This window comes from Pteropus alecto, unplaced genomic scaffold (genome assembly GCF_000325575.1).
Source record: "Pteropus alecto unplaced genomic scaffold, ASM32557v1 scaffold87, whole genome shotgun sequence".
NCBI classification, from domain to species: domain Eukaryota; kingdom Metazoa; phylum Chordata; class Mammalia; order Chiroptera; family Pteropodidae; genus Pteropus; species Pteropus alecto.
The window spans coordinates 10,944,951-10,966,102 of record NW_006443225.1 but is presented as its reverse complement, the minus strand read 5'-3'; the positions used below and the strand labels follow the sequence as shown (position 1 = coordinate 10,966,102).

Here is a 21,152-nt window from a genome sequence, read left to right as displayed (position 1 = left end):
GCGCAGTGATAGTCCCCTGGCGTTTCCTCCTGGAAACCTCCCCGGAAAAGCTGCCCCTGAGACTCAGGGTCCAGGTGTGCCTGGGGCGGGGCTGCCCCACAGCCATGTGTCCACACTGCCAGGCGCTCACGGCGTCTCAGTAGCCGAGTCATCTTCTCTGGCTTCGCGCTTCTGCACGTGCTAAGTTGGATGGTCAGTGACATGGGAAGTTCTATCACTATGTCCAGTGGAGCAAATTCGTTCAGGCGGGAGCAGGGTGTAGCTTTGTTGTAACTCACCTGGGCGAGGCGGAGAGCACTTTTGTTACTTTGTAGTTTGGTTACTTTTGTAGTAATGCAGTTAGCATAACTTTTTGTAGACTTCTTTGCTTCTGAATCCATTTGAGACTATAAGGTCATTTTAGCTACAAGTCCTCACAGGGATCCAAGTAAAACGGGTGCTGTCGTTGACCCACAGTGCTGCCCCATTGATCGGACTGCTTGGCTCGCTCTCCCTTCCCACTGTACAGATCTAGTCATTGTTTTTTCTTTTGGTGTAGGTTCTCATACTACCTATATTCAAGGGTCAAACTTGGGTTTATAGTAAATGTTATTAAAGTTTTAGCTTAAAGTTTAAGTCCATTTGTTACATTTTATTGAAGAATAACCTAAATCTTATTTTAAAATATGTAATGGAACCTTCTTGAACATATTCACTGCTCTAAGTCATTTGGAATATTTGTTTAAAATTAATTTTCGATGGCTTTTCTAAGTATTGGTTACATTAAAATTTTACTGAGCAATGCTTATGTGCAAAAGCAGTAAGTATGTCCTCGGTGTGATACATGCAGGTTACCTTCATGCTACATGTTAATGTTTCCTTAGCATTGTAATGTCATAGAAATGATAAAGGATTCAAAATAATTTTTATTTGCATGTGCATTGGGGTGGGTTTCCTCACAGAATATCCAGAACAAAAATTGTTTGCCGCCCTGTTGATTAAATGTGTTGTGCAGCTGGAACTCATCCAGACTATCGACAACATTGTGTTCTTCCCAGCTACAAGTAAGAAGGAGGACGCGGAAAACTTAGCTGCAGCACAGGTAAGGTGTGAGGACGGCAGCTTTTTCATTGAGTAGGAAGTTAGCTATAACAGTCTGGGCTCCAGAACAGAGATCAAGCTAGAGATTTAATTCGGCGGGCTAGGGGGCGGTCTTTATCACAGTGGTTTCATTTTAAACCATGTGACTGGACAACATGACCGAGGGGTAGTGAGTGTGGACCGAGCTGAGAGCAGGGTCAGGGGACAAGCCCCGGAGGCCTCCATGGTCTGGAGCTCACGGCGATGAGACCAGAATCACCGAGGTGGGAGGAGGCCAGCAGACAGCGTTGTCCTGGAGGTCAAATGAAGAAAATGTTTTCAGAAGAAGGGTGTGGTTTACTAGGTCCAGTGCTGGATAGGTCAAGTAATGTTCTGTCTGAGATTTGCCCTCTAGCAATTCGGTGGACTTTAGTGACCTTGACATTGTGTTTATTTGCAATGTTAATTATTGTAATGATCGTAAGAGTCGAGAGAATTGCAGACGGCAGATATTGATGACTCTGTCTCGAATTTTGCTGCAAAGGGGATACAGAGAAATGGGATGATAGCTGGAGGAGGGTGAAGGAGTCCAGAGAAGGATGTGCTTTGTTTTGTCTTTAAGATCAGCAAGCAGTATTGCAGCAGGTCCTGATGAGAGTTCTCTAGGACAGAGAGAAACCGAATGCAGAAACCAAATGTCCCAGAGATGGACAGTTGCTAGACAGTCCTTGTGAGTGAACGGAGATGAGACCTAGAGCAAAGTCCCCAGGGGCTGTCTTGGATAGAAGCTGTCTGTACAGTTCATGCATTGTAACAGGAAGACCAGCAAAGCAAACAGGTTCTAAATGCAGGATGTCCGTTTGCTGATGGGAGTTTGTTGGCAGTTGGCCAGCTTCTAATTTCCATTGAGATGGGAAGAAAAGCCTCCACCAGGTGAGGCTGGGAAGGAAGCTTTAGCTGCTTGAGGAGGGAAGTGCGAACACTAGCCGGTGGTCCAGGGAAGCGGATGAGAGAAGTGCGGGCTTGCGGGGCAGCGCCTGAGCCCACTGGATTTGAAGAGAAACCAGTTTCCGTCCAGTCAAGTTCAGGGTGTGGGCGTAGACATGGAGTAGGCAGTTTTGTCAGTGACTCTGAAAAGGAGGTCATGCAGGGGGTAATTACAGTTGCTGTCCATGGACTCCAGCCTGGTTAAGCAGAGCAGTGAGGGACCTGAGGGGCGAGGAGCACGAGACGGCTGTAGGGTCTGGCAGGGAGAGGGCTGAGCTCTTAGAGTCGGAATTAGGAGGGATCTGAAGACTGGAGGTGGTGCTTAGTGACTGGATGCATCGAATGAAGATTCTGGAAATTTAATAACAAAAGATGAACCTTTTCCTGTTTTCTGTTGAGATGGAACAGATTGAGTTCTATAGCTTGCTCATAAATCTGGTCTTTGGGTAGTGTTGAGTTCTGAACTTTACTAAAATCTGTGACTGTGTGTGTGTGTGTGTGTGTGTGTGTGTGTGTGTGTGTGTACGTGTGTACACTCGTGGTTTGTTTTCCAAAGAGAGATGCCGTGGACTTTGATGTTCGAGTTGATACTCAAGACCAAGGAATGTACCGCTTTTTAACATCACAGCAACTTTTTAAGCTACTGGACTGCTTATTGGAGTCGCATAGATTTGCAAAAGCATTTAATTCTAACAACGAGCAGAGGACGGCGCTGTGGAAGGCAGGTAAGCCACGCAGGTCACACATTTTAATGTTCATCACTAGTGAATGTGTAACATGTTCACGATGATCAGAAGTCGGTGACTGTGTACTTCAGGTCTGTGCGTGTCACTGAATTTTCACCTTAATCATCACAGGAAGGCAGCCTGCCCACTGGGTCTTTCTCAGGTCTTCAGTAACCAGATAACTGCCTGGGCTTGTTTGCTTCCCCGTCTGTTATAAACCTGTTGTTTGATTGATTTGTTTCCCAGCCTGGGCCTTCCTGTTGATACTGTCAGCATACTGAAAGCTGTCCTTTTATGAGAAAAAGTGTGTGTGAAGGTCCCGAGCACAGTCTGGCAGGTGCATTCGAGTGACTTCTCCATGTTGACCTGGGAGGGGCCGCAGTGCAGAATGGCCACGAATATTTGGGAATGGGGGAGGTATATTTGTTTTAGAACAGGTTGGAATTTTTAAATGAGAAACGAGCTTTATAATTTATTTACCAACATTGTTAATTTTTAATTTAAGAAATAGTTACTCAGTGCTTGTTAGGCACGCAGTGCTGGAAGAGGGAGAGGCAGCAGAATATGGCGAAAGAAACGTCCAACTCTACGTCATGGAGTGTTGGGTGCTTTACATTTGCATTTTATTTAATCTAAAATGTCTGCTTAACTCCTAAGTAAGCCTGTGACTTTGTTTATCCTCTTCCTTTCACAACCTAACTTCTAGAACGAGTAGTCTGTACTTATTTTTTCCCCTTCACTCAGTTGGGACTGTCCCTGCTGAGTCCCCAGACCCCTCTCCACACACACTGGGCCCTTCAAACCAGCCTCCTGGAGAGCAGCCTCGCTGCTGCGTGTCGGGCCCTGTTCATCGGGCCCTGCTGCGGGCCGGCCGGGGCTTCCAGTGCAGCTCCATCTGGAGACGCACACTTTCCCAGGCCAAAGGTGTTTTCTATCTCATATCCCCAGCTTGACAGGGGAGGAAATTCTGAACATAGAAATTGCCTTCAGGTTGGGTCTTCAGTCCAGCTTGGCCTCTGCACAGTGTCAGGGTGTAGCTTCTGCGTGACTCTCGTCCCTGGGCGCAGGCCACTGTGGCTTACAAAAAGCGGCAGTACACACAGGTTGTGCAGCCATGTAGGCTGCTGTGCCTTTATGCAAGACAGTTTCCCAAGTGAATCACAGTAACTCTCCCTTTCTGCAGGCTTCAAAGGCAAATCCAAACCCAACCTTCTGAAGCAGGAGACAAGCAGCCTGGCCTGTGGGCTGCGCATTCTCTTCCGGATGTACATGGACGAGAGCCGGGTTAGTGCCTGGGAGGAGGTCCAGCAAAGGCTTTTAAAGTAAGACTCTTGGCTGAGTGTCTGCCTTCCACCCATGTGGCTGCATGGTACAGAGCAGGAAAGGGCCACTAGGTTTGTATGTGGGGCAGAGTCCAACCCCAATGAGGAGCTGTAGGACCAACAGATAAGCTGGGGCCTAAAGAAATTGTGATAATTAAATATGGTCTTTGAGATGAATGTGCTTTTGCACAGTTGGTGACATAACAAATCATCTGTTGCTGTAGGACAAAGGAAGAAATTTTTATCTTAAAATTTATAAATTTTATATTAGCCTTTTTTTGTGTCACAGATAGCTCCATTTTTACAAACTGATCTTTGTGAAAATGAAAACCTGCTTGCCTGTATTTAGTTTGAAGCAATATTTGGAGTTTTTTGATGTTACTGTTTTGCATTCTGTTTTTACTTAATGACAACCTAAGATCCTGTCCTTTAATGTTTAAACTCAGGCTGAGAATGAAACATGCCATTCAGAAAGAATGCTATCATCTGAATTGTATTTTTGTGTTGTCTTGGGGAATAGATGGTCAGAGACCAGTTAAATACGTTTTAGAACTTTAAGAGATCATCTTGTCTCTGTTTCCCATTTTATTGATAAGACTAGTAAGGCCCCAGAAGAGTAAAAGCCTGCACGATCAGTGAAGGGCAGAGCCACCCCCAGCGTCAGCCCAGCTCCGTGGATGCAAAGCTCACACGTGTGCTGCTGCACAGTGACTCTGAATTCAGTGAAACTATTTTCTAAGTTTTTTAAGGAAAATTTTCTAAGGATAATTGGGAAACATGGGTTTTCTGATAAGTTGCAATGGCTTCTTTTAATATCTGGTTTTCTAATTTGAAAACAAAAGTTTACACCGACACTCTTTAACATAAAAACAGATGGAGTCTAGCAGGTTCCTGATAGTTAGTGTTCACGACCTTCCGTGTCTTCGTTGTTCTCGGTGACTGTGCCAGCAGGTGTGCACGCTCGTGTAAGAGTGACCTTCTCTGTTACAGTGTCTGCAGTGAAGCATTGAGTTACTTCCTTACTCTAACGTCAGAGAGTCACCGGGAGGCTTGGACTAACTTACTGCTGTTGTTTCTAACTAAAGTTCTAAAGATAAGCGATAACAGGGTAAGTCGGGGACGCCCATCGTATCCAGCCTAGCGTTTCTAGCCTGGCCAGCGCTGTGCCACGTGGGAGGTGGGGGTGCCAGGCCACTCCCTGCCGGACTCTTGTCTCATTGGCCCTCAGCTTTCCCCTCCTCACCCCGCTCTATCTCTTACTGGTGATTCTGTGGAGGGTTCAGCTGGGGAGGAATTGGAATCCTGTAGGGCACCTTGACAAGCTCCTGGGTACCGCCCAGATTGCAATTCCTGTTTTGACACCTGAAAATCTCCCCTTCCACCCGTGTGGGACTGCTGTCCGTCTAGCCCCCTGCCTCATGCTCCGCCTCTCCCCGAGGCACAGGCCTCAGCCAGTCCTCTGGCCTTTTTACTGGTTCCATGTGACCCTGAGCCCCAAGTGAGTGGGCTACAAACTCATTTAGGAATTTTAAAACAGTAGAAATAAAAATAAATATATAGCTGTAAATATAAATACGTATTTAAGGTTTTCAAGAATACATAGTTCACTCTTTAAAAAAATATAGCATCTACGGCCATGCTACCCTGAACAAGCCTGATCCCATCTGATTTCAGAAGCAAAGCAGGGTTGGCCCTTGGTTAGTACTTGGATGGGAGACCGCCTAGGAAGACCAGATGCTGTAGGCGTAAAAAATAAAAAAATAAGGGATTGTGAGTTGACAAGGTCCTTGCTTGCAATCTGTGAGGTCAACCAAGGGTTGCCTCGCCTAAATAAGTAAAAATATAGCAATGTAGAGCTCACTTGAAACGGGTTGCTGTGCTCCCTGAACAGGTTTAAAAATGCCTCGTCAGGCAGCCTGACATTTGCCACTTTGGACCATGGTGGTGCACGGGACCCAGAGAGGCCACCTGATGCTGCCTGGTGCTGTACGGTTGTTCCTCCCAGGCCATGTGGTCTGGGTCCACGTGCACGTCCCTTTGACTCTTGGGCCCGGTAAAGCCAGGAGAAGTGATCTAAGTGGACAGGAAGGACGCGAAACCCCAGTCTGTCTCACTCGACAGTTTGCTTTCTTGCCACAGTGTGTCATGCTGCTTCCTTATACCCTGGGTGCAGAGGCAAACAGAAAACAAGACAGGCAAGTAGTTCAGAGATTAAAGAACTACAGCAAAGATAAAGTCAAAGCACATCGATTCAGCTGTAAATACGGAATGTGTAATCTGTGCCTGGAAACTGTATAGTTTGTATTGCAATGTTAGGTAGAATTTCCGCTGAAAATTAAAACTTTATTAAAGATCGTTTCAGTAACCCCTTACATAGCTTATCAAAACGCAGCTGTGGTTCTCGCTTGTATTACCACCTGGGAAGAACAGTGATAAATACTAGAAGTTTGTCATAAGTGTCTCAGCCTTTCAGTTCCATAATCAGTGCAGCCACTGCTCCATGCAGTCACCTTCCAGTCAGTGATCAGTGCTCACCCCGCAAGGCAGTTTTAGGTTTTGTGGTTTGGAATGCAAGCACTACTAACAAATTCATTTTTCCTCCCAGTTTAAAGCTCATGCATCCTTCTACTATCCTCTCTTATGTGAAATTATGCAATTTGACTTGATTCCTGAACTTCGTGCTGTTCTTAGAAGATTTTTTCTGCGAATCGGAGTCGTTTTTCAGATATCAAAACCGCCTGAACAGGAACTCGGAATAAACAAGCAATGATGAGAACTTAGTATTTTTCTGTTGGCGTTTACATCACTCCGCTCTTTAAAAGGACCCTGGAGCTGAGGTTTCCTACCTGAAAAATTGTTTCTCTGAACTGCAGTGTCGAAAGGTTACTGGTAAAGATGCTTAGAACTAGAACTCACACTTGCAACGCTCCAGGCCCTTTCAGTAATTGATGGATCCCGTTTGTCCGCCATGCTGGGCCACGTCGAGCAGAAAGCTCATTTCCGATGTCAGCTGATGCTCACGTGTCCTTCCCTGTCCTCAGCGGCAGGGAGAGCCCCACATATTTTTGGCAACTGTGGAAGTGAAACTTACCCAAAGAACTATAGATGTAAAGATTTGAACTTCTGCAAGAAGTACAACTCAGGAGAGCTGTATTTTGAAGGATAAAATGTTTATAATTGGGGAGTGGGGGAAAAAGAAATTATTGTTCATGGCAAAAGATATTTAGCAACTATGGTATTCTTATTCTGAAGATTTTTGCACACTCAGGCTATCTGAGATACTGGTAATCATCCTTCTGTGAAAATGTACAGAGATGCAGGTCTGTAATATAAAAATCTTAAACATTATATAGTTCTTCCTGCACTGTTTTATTTTATTTCTTTATTTTCTTATTCATTTGCTAAATATCTATAATATTTTGTCAAATGCACTAAACATTTGGGTTAACTTTGTCTTTTTTATTTTGTGGGGATTTTGTTTTTGCCCTTTTGGGGTGGGGGTGGTAATTTTGAAGGTTTAAACACGCCCAGAAGCTGTTGTGGCTGACGCTTGTCATGATCAACAACAAAAAAAAGGGTAGAAAATATCCCTACTGACATAACTACCTGTAACATACTTCTCTTAGGGCTTTTAAACATGAGCCATTAAAATAGAATGACCCTTCACGGACCGAAACTTGAATCACTGCAAAATGAATCTAGGTTGCTGTCACTTTCTTTTCTTTTTGGTGGCGGGGCTTGATGTAGATTTTACTCTATGTACAGAATTTAATGTTGAATATATTAAAATAACAAATCTGGCATGGTTTGGGGACGTTAGATTTACTGGAAATGTATTCATACTGTGAATTGTGCTCTGATGGTTAGAAAACAACATGACAAGATTGTCAAGCATTCCGTATTAACAGTGGGTGTAGAAAATTTTTTCAGATGGATAAAATGTATATGGTACAGATGTAAAGTTTTCTATGTAAAAAATTCTGTACAACTTTCTGTACAATATTGATTCTCATCTGGCATATTCTAATCAGGTTATAGGTCAATAAAGTTTTTGGATTATTTCATCAGTGCAATCAAAACCTGTTATACACAGCCCCATGTTTCATTGATTCTTTTTTCATTAAAAGCCAGACAAACAACTGAGGAAGGATATTTTCAGCCAGAACAACAGGTTCAGTATTCTTTAGTTCTGATACTTTCTTTTCAGTTTCTGGCATTAGATTCTCCCCCATGCCCTGCTTTCTTGACCATACAGTATTCATAATATTTGTGTATTAATAACCCAGAATAAGGCTACACTCTTTGAATAGTGAGTAAACACTGAAGTTCCCTTTGGGGCAGTTGGCAGTAGGGTGCTGTGTATCCCAGGAGTCAGTTCAGGCTGTGTGATATGGTGGCACTTGAAAGAGTAAATGGACATGTTAAGATAATTTATTTTGAAGGTTGTGTTAAACGGGATAAGTGTTCGGTCTTTGCTCTCACACCTCTTAGATAAAGAGCAGTTACTGAACGATGCATTCGTGTGTCTGCCATATTTATTGCCCTCAAGACACAGCCCCCTGTTCAAGACCAGCTGATACCGTAGCTGGAGCCACCGTAACCGTCGGTCTGTCTGAGGTAAGTGTTTCAAATAACTTGGTGGTTGATTTTACGGTGTAGTGTCAGGACTCACCAGAGGCCTTCATCTTACTTTCAGATGAAGATATAAGAAAAATCTTTACAGTAAAATAATGGTTACATTACAAAATCGAATGTAAAATTTACATGTCACTAAAATTCAAAGTATCAGAAATTTCACACCTGAGGTGAACTTTTCTGGTCTCGTCTGCCATTAATTTTATCAGTGGAAGCATGCGAGAAGCGGTTCCTGGGGTGTTCTCATCTTTCTTGGTGCTAAAGGCACTGAATAAGAATTATTTCCCAGAATTAATTTTTCCTTTTTTAAAGGTACCTCTTATGGAGTGATTAGAAAGACTGACTGACTCACTCGAGAGGTCACGGAGGCGCAGCAAGGATTCCAGTCCCTGTCTTTGACCCTGGGTGTTCCTGCCTCTCTTCAACTTCTAGAACACCTTATCTGGAAACCTCAATTCCAGTTAAAACAGGAAATCGACATTGGTAATAAAAATAATTTATTTCTATCAAGAAGTAGTTAAATCATATAAATTAGTAAACTTAATGCATGCCTTCATTGGCACAAAGAGGCAGAAAAATGTAACGTCGTGAGTTCCCATGGCTCATGGGAACAAAACCAATTACGATGATTCCCATCATTTATACTGAATCAGTAGCTGTAAATGACTTGGAAATAACTAGTACATTTGATTCATTACATCGCAACTGGAATGTTCACAGCTACAACAAGTATTTACTAGTGAATTATTTTGAACAGCAGAAACAATAGCAAATATATATATAATGGTTTCTGATTTTGCAGCACTGTTAAAGACACTTGTGCTTTATTCACCTTATCTTACAAGCAGAATTTATAATAATGCACATATGGTAGTTGATTCCAAGACTTCATCACCACCCTAAGTTATGGCAAAATTGTGCAAAAATAATTCTATAAAATCCTATATTATAAATTAATAATCATGTCCTTTTATTTATGTACATAATATACATTATATACATCATCGTGGAAAAAATACACCTATTCGCAGATGGAACGTTAGTAACTTCCGGGTAGGGAACAAAGGAGCACATGTTATTAAAGGTTCAGATTTAACATTCCTTTTACCTTCAAGGCACTGCTGGGTCCAGCCCAGGTTTATTAACCATGCGCGGTGGACAGGCCCTGCCAGCTGAAAGGGCCAGGTTTCCCAGGCCCCCGCGGCTGCTCCTGCTTCAGCTGCTCGGCCACGAACTGTTTCAGCGTTTCCGAGGTGCCCGGGCGGAGCCAGGGTTCAGTTGCTACAGAGTTTGATCTGTCGTCACCCACATGCTTCATGATGTCATCAGGGTCAACCAGTGAACTCTCGTCGTCTAAAGGAGGCGAGAGAGACATGACTCAGGTGGGTGGCAGGCAGGTGACCTGTCATCTCACCCACCACATCTCTGCGTTTCTCCATAACACTATGTTCTAAGCTGGGCTGTTTTGTCCAACTTCGTTTTAGAGGCAGGAAAGCAAACCCAGGAAGGGAGCCAACTTTATGAAACAAAAAAATGGTCAGCTGGAGGAGGCTGTAGTGTGCCAGCACCACGGGAGCCCTGGGCACCGTGGAGACAGTGGCACCCGGCAGCAGGCTGCCCGCAGGCGCATAAGCCGTCTCGTGTCACCTTCGGGAGAAACTCAATAGCTGCCATGTAAAATTTTTGTTTTGAACAAACTATAACAATGCCACGAGGAAACTGTCAATTATGAAAGCACTAGATGAGATGAAATTACATCCATTCTTACTAAGAGGCTGTTTACTCCATTAAGGGGTATCTTGTATGTAGTCTGTTTCATTCTTTAATTGAATTGACTGTACCTAACTTCTATATCAGTATTTTACTTATTATTAGATGTAATAATAGGAAAATCTGTCTTCCTACCCTGTGATGTCAATTTCTTTTTTTTGTTAAATTACATCTCTTGGTCTGTGAAGGATTAGCCCGGCAAAGGGACCTGTGCAATCAATTTAATAAGCAGTCAATCCACATTGTACCCAAAAGCTCCTGTTTGAAAGGACAGTGTTAAAACAAAGTTTAGAAGTTAAAAAGCTACTGAAAAATATTCTTAAAATGCTCTATGTTCTTTCAATTCAATATATCCCTGTTAAATATTAATTCAACTTACTGGTTCTAAAAGAAAATAAGAGGTAATAACTTCACAATACAGATGAAAAGAAAATGCTTTTTAGCTAAAAAGAAAGCACTGCTCTCCCATGTTCCGCGTTTTTCCAGGTATGATATGAAAAGAACTGCTCCATCAATTTACCGTGTTTGCTGGTATTTGATATGGAATTACCACCAGGACACATGACACCTCGACTGCTAGAGATTGTATGCATACAGTTTTAACAATAATAAAGGTAAGATCAAAAAAATAGCTTAAGAAAATTCTTATTAGAAAATTATTGTAATGTAGCTTCCCAAACTAAAGAGAATTTTCCAAAACGACCACTCTGCTATTTGCTAAAACTAATAACACAATAGGACTTAGGTACTATAAGATTGTCCCATTATCCTAATAACTAATCAATATCCACATTAAAAAGGTCCAGGGCTGGCAGAAGAGCTCGCTGGTTGCCTAAGGAACCATCTTGCCTGCCTGTGCTCGACAAATAGGCCCTACTTAACGCAGTGTGACAGTGGAGCCCAACATAAAAGACTAAACTTTGGCTTATAAAAAGGAAATACAAATCTGAGGCTATTTTGCTATGTCTACGGTACAGAAAGCCAAGTAAAAAGGTAAAATTTTCTTTTTACTACAAATTTATAATATACGTTAGTCTAAACTTAAAGTTTTAATTTCTGATAATCTCTCACTTCAGTAAGAGAAGTGTGACACTGAGCATTTTCCCTGCTGAAAGCAAAGCCTGGATATAATTATAAGCAAAAACTTTATCTATTTAGAATCCACTCAAAAAAGGGTACCCTCTGGTTCAAAGAATCTGTTGCAAAATTGATCCTGACTCTGGTTTGTTGGGTAGCTACTGTGTTCCAGGCCCTACATACAACTCGAAGGATTTCAAACTTCATTCCATCTATCCCGCAGCCATTAGTGAGAGCTTCCATGTGAAGGAGGTTAAGAGTTCTTAGAGAATTTGCTATAGTCCACTGAACTTGGCCATTTACCTGTATTAATAGGTTTACTCTGAAGTTCATTCAGTCTTCGCATTCGTTCCTCATTTCTCATTCTAATCTGATCGGTATTTATACTGGATACAGATTTTAACGAGAGACCATCTGGCGGAGCATTCGGACGACTGCTGTCCTGTAGTTAGAAAACAACTTCAGAATGACCATAGAATAGGTTCAGAATACAGCACTGAACCAAACTTGCCCTCGATAAATGTACAGTGATGAGGGAAATAAATGAAAACTTATAGCATTCACATTCTAACCCCTAGTGCTTGTCCACGCAGGCTCAGATGAAGGCACTGTATTTGTAATAACATAAATGATGCCAGACTGGAGAAAGGTCTGGCAGTTCCTCAAAATGCTACACAAAGTTAGCATATAACCCAACAATTCTGCCTCCAGACAATAAACGCGAGAGGAAAACATCAAAACACTTGTACGTGAATGTTAAAAGCAGCACTTTTCATAAGACGAAGTAGAAACCACCCAGATGTCCCAGTATTGAATGGATAAACAAAAGTGGAATATTATTGAGCAATAAAAAGGAATCAAGTACTGACGTTATAATTTTGTGACCTTTCAAAAAAACGAAGCCAAAAATGACCATATATTTTATGATCTCGTTTATATGAGAAAAGCCAAACCTATAGAGACAAAGTTAGGTTAGTGTTGCTGGGGAGCCACCTGGTAAAGCTGTACGTATAATACAGCTCTTTGTGGAGAGCTCCCTCCATACTTGACTCAGCGCTAAATGCTCCACATACAACTATCTCCACATCATATATAAGGAAACAGTTTACGAAGCTGCCCAAAGTTGCTACCCGACAAAGTAGTGACATTGTCAGGACATAGAGTAAGGGCTCCAAGGCCTGCACATTTTATTGGCTATACTATGAAATCATTTAAACATGTTCTGTGAAAAGGACATAAGTTTGAACAGCAACCTTCTTGTCTACATGACTCTGGGCAAGTTATAAGACCAAAACGGAGATGTCTAAATAATAGGCTTAGGTGACTATGAGGACGTAGCAGGCTTTCCAGTAAGTGGTATCAGTTGCTTCTTGTGCCTTCTCTGAAATCCATGTATTCTTCTGCAGGGGGAAAGAGGGAGGTTAGCGAGAGGAACTAAGATTTACGGAGCAGAGATTCTGTACCAGGCACTAGTCTTACACTTACCGCCACCCTACGAGACAGGAAAATATTACTTCAAAGAAGCCAAGGCACTGAGTTCAGTGAGCTGCCCCAGCTCTCTGGTGCTAGAGCCAAGATTCAGACCCATGTCTACCTCACTCTAAAGCAAGTGCTCCTTACTGGACCACAACAACTTAGCATGGTGAGAACCCAGACCTCACTCCTAATCTGAAAAGGAAAAAGAGAAAACACTGCATACGTACAAAGTCCAGCCCTTTCAGTTTGTCCCTCCTGCGCTCCCTTGCAGAGGGCAGCTGTGACGGCGGGAGCGGGGCGTCCTCTTCCAAGGCGGGATACGTCTCACCATAAGCACCTGGAAGGAACACACAAGGGGGAAGGCTTAGACGTCCCCCACTTTAAATCTTTTCACTCAGCTAAACCAAGACTTGGCTTTTTATTAAGATGGTGTTTACATACAGTTAAAGTAGAACAGTGATAAAAATGGAAATACATTACCATTCTGTCTTTTCATACACTTGTTTCCGATCAGAAATAGTAGTGGCAAAATTTAAGGTTCCGAGTTCAGTGATGTATAGACTTGTGCAATCATCACTATTATCTAGTTTTAGAACATTTCTCTCTCAAAATGCTGCCTCGTGCTCACCAGCAGTCACTCCCCAGTCCCACCTGCCCAGCCCAGTGGAAACAGTGAGCTGCTTTCATTCCCAAAGGATTTACTGAGATCCCTTGTAAATGGAACGATAGTTTCACATACTGTCTTCCACTTAGCATGATTCTGAGGTTCATCTGTTGTACCATACATCAGTTTATAACATACATACAATCACATCTTCTTTATCCATTCATCCATCAAGAGACAATTTGTTTCCATACCTTGACTGTTGTAAAGAATGCTGCAGTGGACATGGGGTACATATCTTTCTCGATTGTTTTCATATCTTTGAAAAATACCTAGAAGAGGGACTGCTGGATCATATGGTAATTCTATTCTTAATTTTTGAAGGAACCTCCATGTTTTCCATAGTTGCTACACCAATTTACATTCCCACCAACAGTATATAAGGGCTGCCTTTTTCCCACATCCTGTCCAACACTTATTTCGTTTTCTTTTTTTCATATAGGCATTCTAATAGGTGTGAGGTAATATCTTATTTTGATTTGCATTTCCTAATAATTACTGATGTTGAACATCTATTCAAATGCCTGCTGGCCATCTGTATGTCTTGGAAAAATGTCTATTCAGATCCTCTGCGCATTTTTTAATCAGATTGTTTGCTTTTCAGTTGAGTTGTATCAGTTCTTTATATATTTTTAATATTAACTCTGTATTAGAAGTATCATTTGCAAATATTTTCTCATTCACTTGGCTGCTTTTTTGTTTTGATGATGGATCTTTCAATGTGCAGAATTTTTAGGTTGATGTAGTTTCACTTACTTTTGCTTTCGTTTTTCTTGCACTTGGAGTCAGATTCACAAAAACATCACTGAGACCAATGTCTGGAAGCTTAGTGCCCATGTTTGCCTTTATGGATTTTACTGTTTCAGGTCTTGCATTGGTCTTTAATTCATTCTGCGTTAATGTTTGTGTATGGTATCAGATGGTCCAGTTTCACTTCTTTGCATGCAGCTTTCCAATTTTCCCAGCAGCACTTACTTGAGACTGCAGATTCTTAGCTCTTTTGCTGTGAATTAATCACCCATGTATGTGCAGGTTTACTCTGTTCAACTGGTCTGTTTTTCTGCCAATACCATACTGTTCTGATTACTATAGCTTTATAGTATAATTTAAAATCAAGGAGTGTATTATCTCCAGCTCCGTTCTTTTTTTTCTTCTCATGATTGCTTTGGCAATTCGGAATATTTTATGGTTGCATTCAAACATTAGGATTATTCTATTTCTGTGAACAATGCCATTTGAATTTTGATAGGGATTGCGCTGAATATGTAGATTGTTAAACAGTGTCCACACTGCCTAAAGCAATGTTATTTCTTTCAGTATATGAACAAAGAATAGCATTCCTTTTTTTTTTTTTGGCGTAGTCTTCAATTTCTTTCAACAATGTTTTTTAGTTTTCAGTGTACAGGTCTTTCACCTCCTTGGTTAAATTTATTCCTTGGCATTTTATTCTTTTTGTTGAGGTTATAAATGGGACTGTTTTCTTCATTTCTCTTTCCAGTAGTTCATTGTTATAGTATGTAGAAACAACAGACTTTTGAATGTTGTTTTTCTATTCTGCAACTTAACTATATTATTATTTCTTTTAGTTTTTTAATGGAGTCTTTAGGGTGTTCTATATATACAATCATGTTACCCACAATATCGACAGTTTTACTTTTTCCTTCTATACTCATCTTGACGGCTTTAATCATAAATGGATGTTGTATCTTGTCAAATGTTTTTTCTGTATCTGTTGATACAATCATATGATTTTCATTCCTCGGGTAACGCCACGTTAACAAAAGGAGGAATAAAAATCATGATCGTATTACACTGATTGATATGCGATGTTAAACCATCCTTCTATCCCTGAAATGAATCCCACTCCATCGTGGTGTATGGTCCTTTAACGTGTTGGACTTGATTTGCTAGTATTTTGCTGAGGATCTCTGCATGTGTGTTCATCAGAGATATTGCCCTGTACTTTTCTTTGTGTGTTGTCCTTGCCTAGTTTTGGTATCAGAGTGATGTTCTCTTGTGAAATGCATTTTCTCCTCAATTTTTTGGAAGAGTTTCAGAAAGACAGGTATTAAATCTTCTTTGAATGCTTAGTAGAATTCATGAGTAAATCTATCTAGTCCTGGACTTCTGTTTCTGGGAGGTTTTTGATTACCATTTCAATTTTTTTACTAGTGATTAGTGTGTGTTCAGGTTTTCTAATTCTTCATGTTTCAGTCTGGGATGTTTGTATTCCTCAAAGAATTTGTCAATTTCTTCTAGGTTATCCAGAGTTTTCTTTTATAGTCCTTTGTATTTGTGCTCTCCATTATAACTCGTCTTTCATTTCTGATTGAGTCTTTTTTCCTGAGTCTAGCTAAAGGTTTGTCAATTTTGTTTATCTTTTCAAAGAACAAGGTCTTCATTTTACTAATGCTTTATTTCCATTTTAATTTTTATTATCTCCTTCCTTCTATTGACTTTGGCCTTCATCTCTTCTGTTTTCTCTAGTTCTTTAAGCTGCAGTGTTAGATTGTTTGAGATTGTTCTTGTTTCTTAAGGTAGGACTGTGTTGCTATAAACTTCCCTCTTTGTACAACTTTTGCTGCATCCTCAAAATTCTGTTACGTCTTTTTTTTTTTATTTGTCTCTTCTATGTAACTTTTGATTTTTTTCTTTTCTTTCTTTACTGACCCAAGAGTTGTTCAGTAGCATGTTGTTTAATCTCCACATATTTGTGATTTCTCCAGCTTGCTTCTTACTGACTGGTAGTTTCATAGCATTGTGGTATGGGTGGAGGGTGGAGGGGTCAGGTGTGGGGGAGCCCGGTTCGCAGCCTGCCACGCTGCTACCTGGTTCCCTATGGCAGCTGGTGCTGCTATCTTGTAGCCAGGAGGCCGTAGACACATCTCTGCTGCTGCTCTTGGGCTCCAGTGCAATCCGGGGAGAGGGAAGGCATTCTCAGGCACCAAAGCTGCTTCTGCCCCTTTTTCTTGCTTTCTTGCATGAGCTAAGACTTCTGTATCAATGCTGAGAAGCAGTGAGAAGGACATCTTCGTTTTGTTCTTGATCTTAGCAGGAAAGTTCCTGGTTTCTCATCATTAAATATGATGTTAGCTGGAGGTTTTTTACAGATGTTCTCTATCAAGTTGAAGTCGCCCTAGTATTCCTAGTTTGCTGAGTGTTATGAATGGGCTGTGAATTTTATTCAAAGCCTTTCTGCATCTACTGATAATGACCATGTAGTTTTTCCTTAGACTACTGATGCAATAGATTATACTTGGATGAATTATATTAATTGAATGTAAACTAGCCTTGCATAACTCGTATAAATCTTTGGTCATGATATATAATTTTTTGGATTCAATTTGCTAATATTTTGAGATTTTTTTTTACATTTATATCCATGAGATATTGGTCTGTAGTTTTTTTTGTGATGTTTTTGTCTGGTTTTGTAACTAACATAGAATTAGAAGTATCTATGTTCTGCAAGAGGTTGCAGAAAATTAGTATAATTCTTCCCTTTTAAATGTTCTGTAGAATTCACCATTGAACTCAATTTCCTTTTTTATAGTTATCATAGTCAATTTAGTTTTTTTATATTGAGATACATTTGACATATAATACTATTTAAGCTTAAGGTGTACAATGCGATAATCTGATGGGACATGTTGCGAAATGTTTAACACAATAAGATTATTTAACACATCCTCACGTCACATGTGGCTGTTAATGGTGAGGACATTAAACCTCTACTCTCGCAGCAACTTTCAAGTATAAAATACAGTATTATTAACTATAGTCACATGCTGTATATTAGACGCCTGGAACTTATTTATCTTATAACTGAAAGTTCTTACCTTTTGACCAACATTTTCTCACTTCTCTCACCTCTTAAATTTTTTCGATTTCTTTGATATAGGCCTATTCAAATTGTATTTCTTCTTGTGTGACTTCACAAGATTCTAACTTTCAAGAACTGGTCCACTGAAACTGCCAGCCTCACCTGCCGTCACTAGAATAGTGGAAGCATGGTTGTGACAAAGGGATATTTGTGGTGACCATTAATCAAGAGGATGGAGTGCTGCACCTCTGGTCTAGTATAAGGTCTGGCATAGTGACATGTTCCCAGACACGTCTTGAGTGCTGCACACTTTCCTCACCGTCAGCAGTAATGGGTCACCTTTCCCTGACACCTTCTTGGATGAGCTATTTCCTGGTGGTTTCACTATCTTTATTCAGTCTCCAACAATATGACTTCCTTGGAAAGGGAAAACTGTAAAACATCTAAATATAGGCTAGTTTAGAATTTTTATCACATGAAAATATAAAGTAATTGGCATGAAAAACTAATATGGCCCTAGGATAGCAGAAATGCTTATGATCAGAATACATGATTATAAGTGTATATTGTAGTACTTAAGGAAAAAGGTCCCATGGTACCTTCAGTGTCTTCTGAAGACTAATGTGACTTTTTAAAATTGAAATATTAAGATTAATTGCAGACGCAACACTGTCTTAATAATAAAGAACTCTTGTACACTTGACAAATTCCTCCCAATGGTAACATTTTGCAAAACAAAAGCAAGTCTCACACCAGGGCTCTTGATACTAATACAATGCACTAAGTCTTTTTTGATGTGCCTTGTAGTAAAGTAGTCCGTGGTATCGCTGTACTAAAGCTGGGTTATCTACTCACCTGTTGGACATCTGGGCTGATTCCAGTTGTTGGCTATTAGAAGTAAAGCTATGAAAATTCATGTACAGATTTCTGTGTGAACCACTCCGAGGACTTCTTTGTTACAGCTGACATACAATAAACATTAGTTTCAGGTGCACGCATGGTGATTAGACATTTATACACCTTATGAAATGGTCACTCTGTTAAGTCCAGTACCATACAACACCATACGTTTATTACAGTATCAACCATAATCCCTGTGACTTTCTTATAACTGCCAATTTGTATTTCTTAATCTCTTCACCTTTTTCATCCGTCCCTCCAAACCCCTCCCCTCTGGCAACCAACAATTTGTTCTCTGTATCTATGGGTTTGTTTCTGTTGTTTAGATTCCACATATAAGTGAAATCATAAGGTATTTGTCTTTATCGTACTAATTTCATTAGCATAATACCCTCTAGGTTCATCCATGTTGTCACAAATGGCAAGATTTCATTCTTTTTATGGTGTAATATTCCACTGGAGTAAGATTCCGTTGTATATATGCATTGCATCTTCTTTATCCATTCACCTATTGATGGGCACTTAGGTTGCTTCCCTATCTTGACTATTGTACATAATGTTGCAATAAACATATATCCTTTTGAATTAGCTTTGGATTTCTTTAGATCCACAGAAGTGGTATTGCAGGATCATAGGGCAGTTCTTTTTAATTTCTCGAGGAACCTCCATACTGGTTTTCACAGTGGCTACACATTTACAATCCCACCAGTAGTGCGCAACAGTCCCCTTTTCTCCACATCCTTGTCAATACTTGATCGTTGATTTACTGAGGAGAGCCATTCCGACAGGTGGTATCTCACTGCGGTTGCAATTTGCATGCCCCTGAAGATTAGCGATGCTGAGTACATTTTAATTAGTGTGTTGCCATCTTTTTGTCCTCTTTGGAGAAATGTCTATTCCAGTCCTCTGCCCATTTTTGGATAGGACTGTTTGGGGCCTTTTGGTGTTAAGTTGTATGAGTTCCTTATATATTTTTTGACATTAATACCTTCTTGGATGTATCACTGATCAATGTCTTCTATCATTCAATAGGTTGTCTTTATGTTTCATTGATGGTTTCCTTCATTATGTAGAAACTTTTTAGTCTGACATAGTTCCATTTGTTTTTCTTTTGTTTCCCTTGCCCAAGGAGACACATCCGAGAGTTTACTGTTTTCATCTAGGAGTTTTATGGTTTTAGGTAAGTCTTTAATCCATTTTGAGTTTATTCTTGTATATGGTGTAAGAAAGTAACCCAGCTTCATTCTTTTGCATTTATCTGTCTAGTTCTCCCAAAATCATTTACTGAAGAAACTGTCTTTAACCCCATTGTATATTACCCTTGCTTCCTTTGTCATAAATTGACCATATAGGAATGGGTTTATTTCTGGGCTTTCTGTTCTGTTCCATCGATCTATGTGCCTGTTTTTATACCAGTACCACGTTGTTTTGATGATGATAGCCTGATCGTATAGTTTGGTATCAGCTAGTGTAATACCTCCAACCTTGTTCTTTCTCAAGATTGCTTTGGCTATCTGGGGTCTTTTGTGGTTCCACATAATTTTTAAGAGCATTTGTTCTAGTTCTCGGCTTTTGTTTTATGGTAGTTTTGATTTCATTGGCAGTTGCCGGTCTGTTCAGATTTTGTTTCTTCCTGACTCAGCCTTATAAGATTGTATGTTTATAGGAATTTAACCATTTTTTTCCAGATAGTCCAATTTGTTGGCATATAACTGTCCATAGTATGTCTTTATAATCCTGTGGTATCAGTTGTCACTTGTTCTTTTCTGATTTACATGAGCCCTGTCTTGTTCTCGATGAGTCTGGCTAAATGTTTATCAAAATTTTATCTTTTCAAAGAACCTGCTCTTTGTTTTGTCTTTTCTTTGAGACTACTTTAGTTCCACTCTGATCTTGTGTTCTGACATGTGGGCTATCCTGGAAAATGTTCCATGTGCACTTGAAAAGAATGCATATTCTGCTTTTGTGTGAAATGTCCTAAAAATAGCAATTAAGTCCATCTAATCTAATGTGTCATTTAAGGCCACTGTTTACTCGTTTTCTTTCTGGATGATCAATTTATCAATTAATGTCAATGGTGTGTTTATGTCCCCTAATATGACTACTACTGTCGCTCTCTCCTTTATGTCCATCAATATTTGCTTTATATACATATGTTCTACTACACTAGGTTTGTAGATATTTACGAGAGTAATTATCATCTTGTTGGATTGATCCTTTTATCGTTATGAAATGTCTTTCTCTGTCTCGTTACAGACTTTGTTTTAAAGTTTATTTTGTCTGATATAAGTATTGCTAGTCCAGCTTTCTTTTCCAACTCCATCTGCACAAAATTTGTTTCCATCCCTTTCAGTCAGTTTCTTTTGACCTGAAGTGAGTCTCTTATAGGCAGCATATATATGACTTTTTTATCCATTCAGCTGCCCTGTCTTATTGATTGGAGCATTTCGTCTACTTACATATAAAGTATACTTGTTGACAGGTATGTAGTTATTGCCATTTTGTTGTCTTCTGATTGTTTTTGTAGTTCTCTGTTCCTCATTCTCCCGCTCTCACACTGATGCCTTTCTACATTGTTGTGTTTGGATTCCTTTCTCTTTTCCTTCTACGTTTCTTGTAGGTTTTGAGTTTGCTGTTACCATGTGATTCATTTGTACCAACCTATGCTTACAGCAGTCTCTTTTAAGTTGATGGTTGCTAAGTTTGAACACATTCTA

At 40.3% G+C, this 21,152-nt stretch overlaps 2 protein-coding genes and 1 pseudogene across 5 annotated transcripts in view; 2 read left to right on the top strand and 1 right to left on the bottom strand.

The window, feature by feature from the left end:
- The window catches only part of ARFGEF1 (ADP ribosylation factor guanine nucleotide exchange factor 1), a 99,118-nt gene extending 90,933 nt beyond the window's left edge, over window positions 1-8,185 (top strand). Inside the window, exons 35-39 of one of the 2 annotated variants that reach the window (XR_003043665.1) lie at window positions 942-1,081; window positions 2,603-2,771; window positions 3,955-4,055; window positions 5,084-5,201; window positions 6,699-6,837. Coding sequence is in view for 1 of the 2 variants with exons in the window: in XM_006924016.3 (XP_006924078.1) it covers window positions 942-1,081; window positions 2,603-2,771; window positions 3,955-4,093; window positions 5,084-5,201; window positions 6,699-6,863 (731 nt within the window). In the remaining variant the exon portion in view is untranslated. Of the gene's footprint in view, window positions 1-941; window positions 1,082-2,602; window positions 2,772-3,954; window positions 4,094-5,083; window positions 5,202-6,698 lie in introns of both variants that reach the window. The other variant, XM_006924016.3, reaches the window with a different exon arrangement.
- Window positions 5,720-5,839, top strand: LOC112472657 (annotated as a pseudogene).
- A 1,023-nt stretch (window positions 8,186-9,208) lies between the features above and the next one.
- Window positions 9,209-21,152, bottom strand: part of CSPP1 (centrosome and spindle pole associated protein 1) — a 96,774-nt gene continuing 84,830 nt past the window's right edge. For 2 of the 3 annotated variants that reach the window (XM_015598638.2, XM_006924015.3), the window contains 3 exons: window positions 13,279-13,388; window positions 11,879-12,017; window positions 9,870-10,081 (listed from right to left, as the gene is read on the bottom strand). In XM_015598638.2, the coding sequence (XP_015454124.1) occupies window positions 9,870-10,081; window positions 11,879-12,017; window positions 13,279-13,388 (461 nt within the window). Of the gene's footprint in view, window positions 10,082-11,878; window positions 12,018-13,278; window positions 13,389-21,152 lie in introns of all 3 variants that reach the window. The other variant, XM_025041120.1, reaches the window with a different exon arrangement.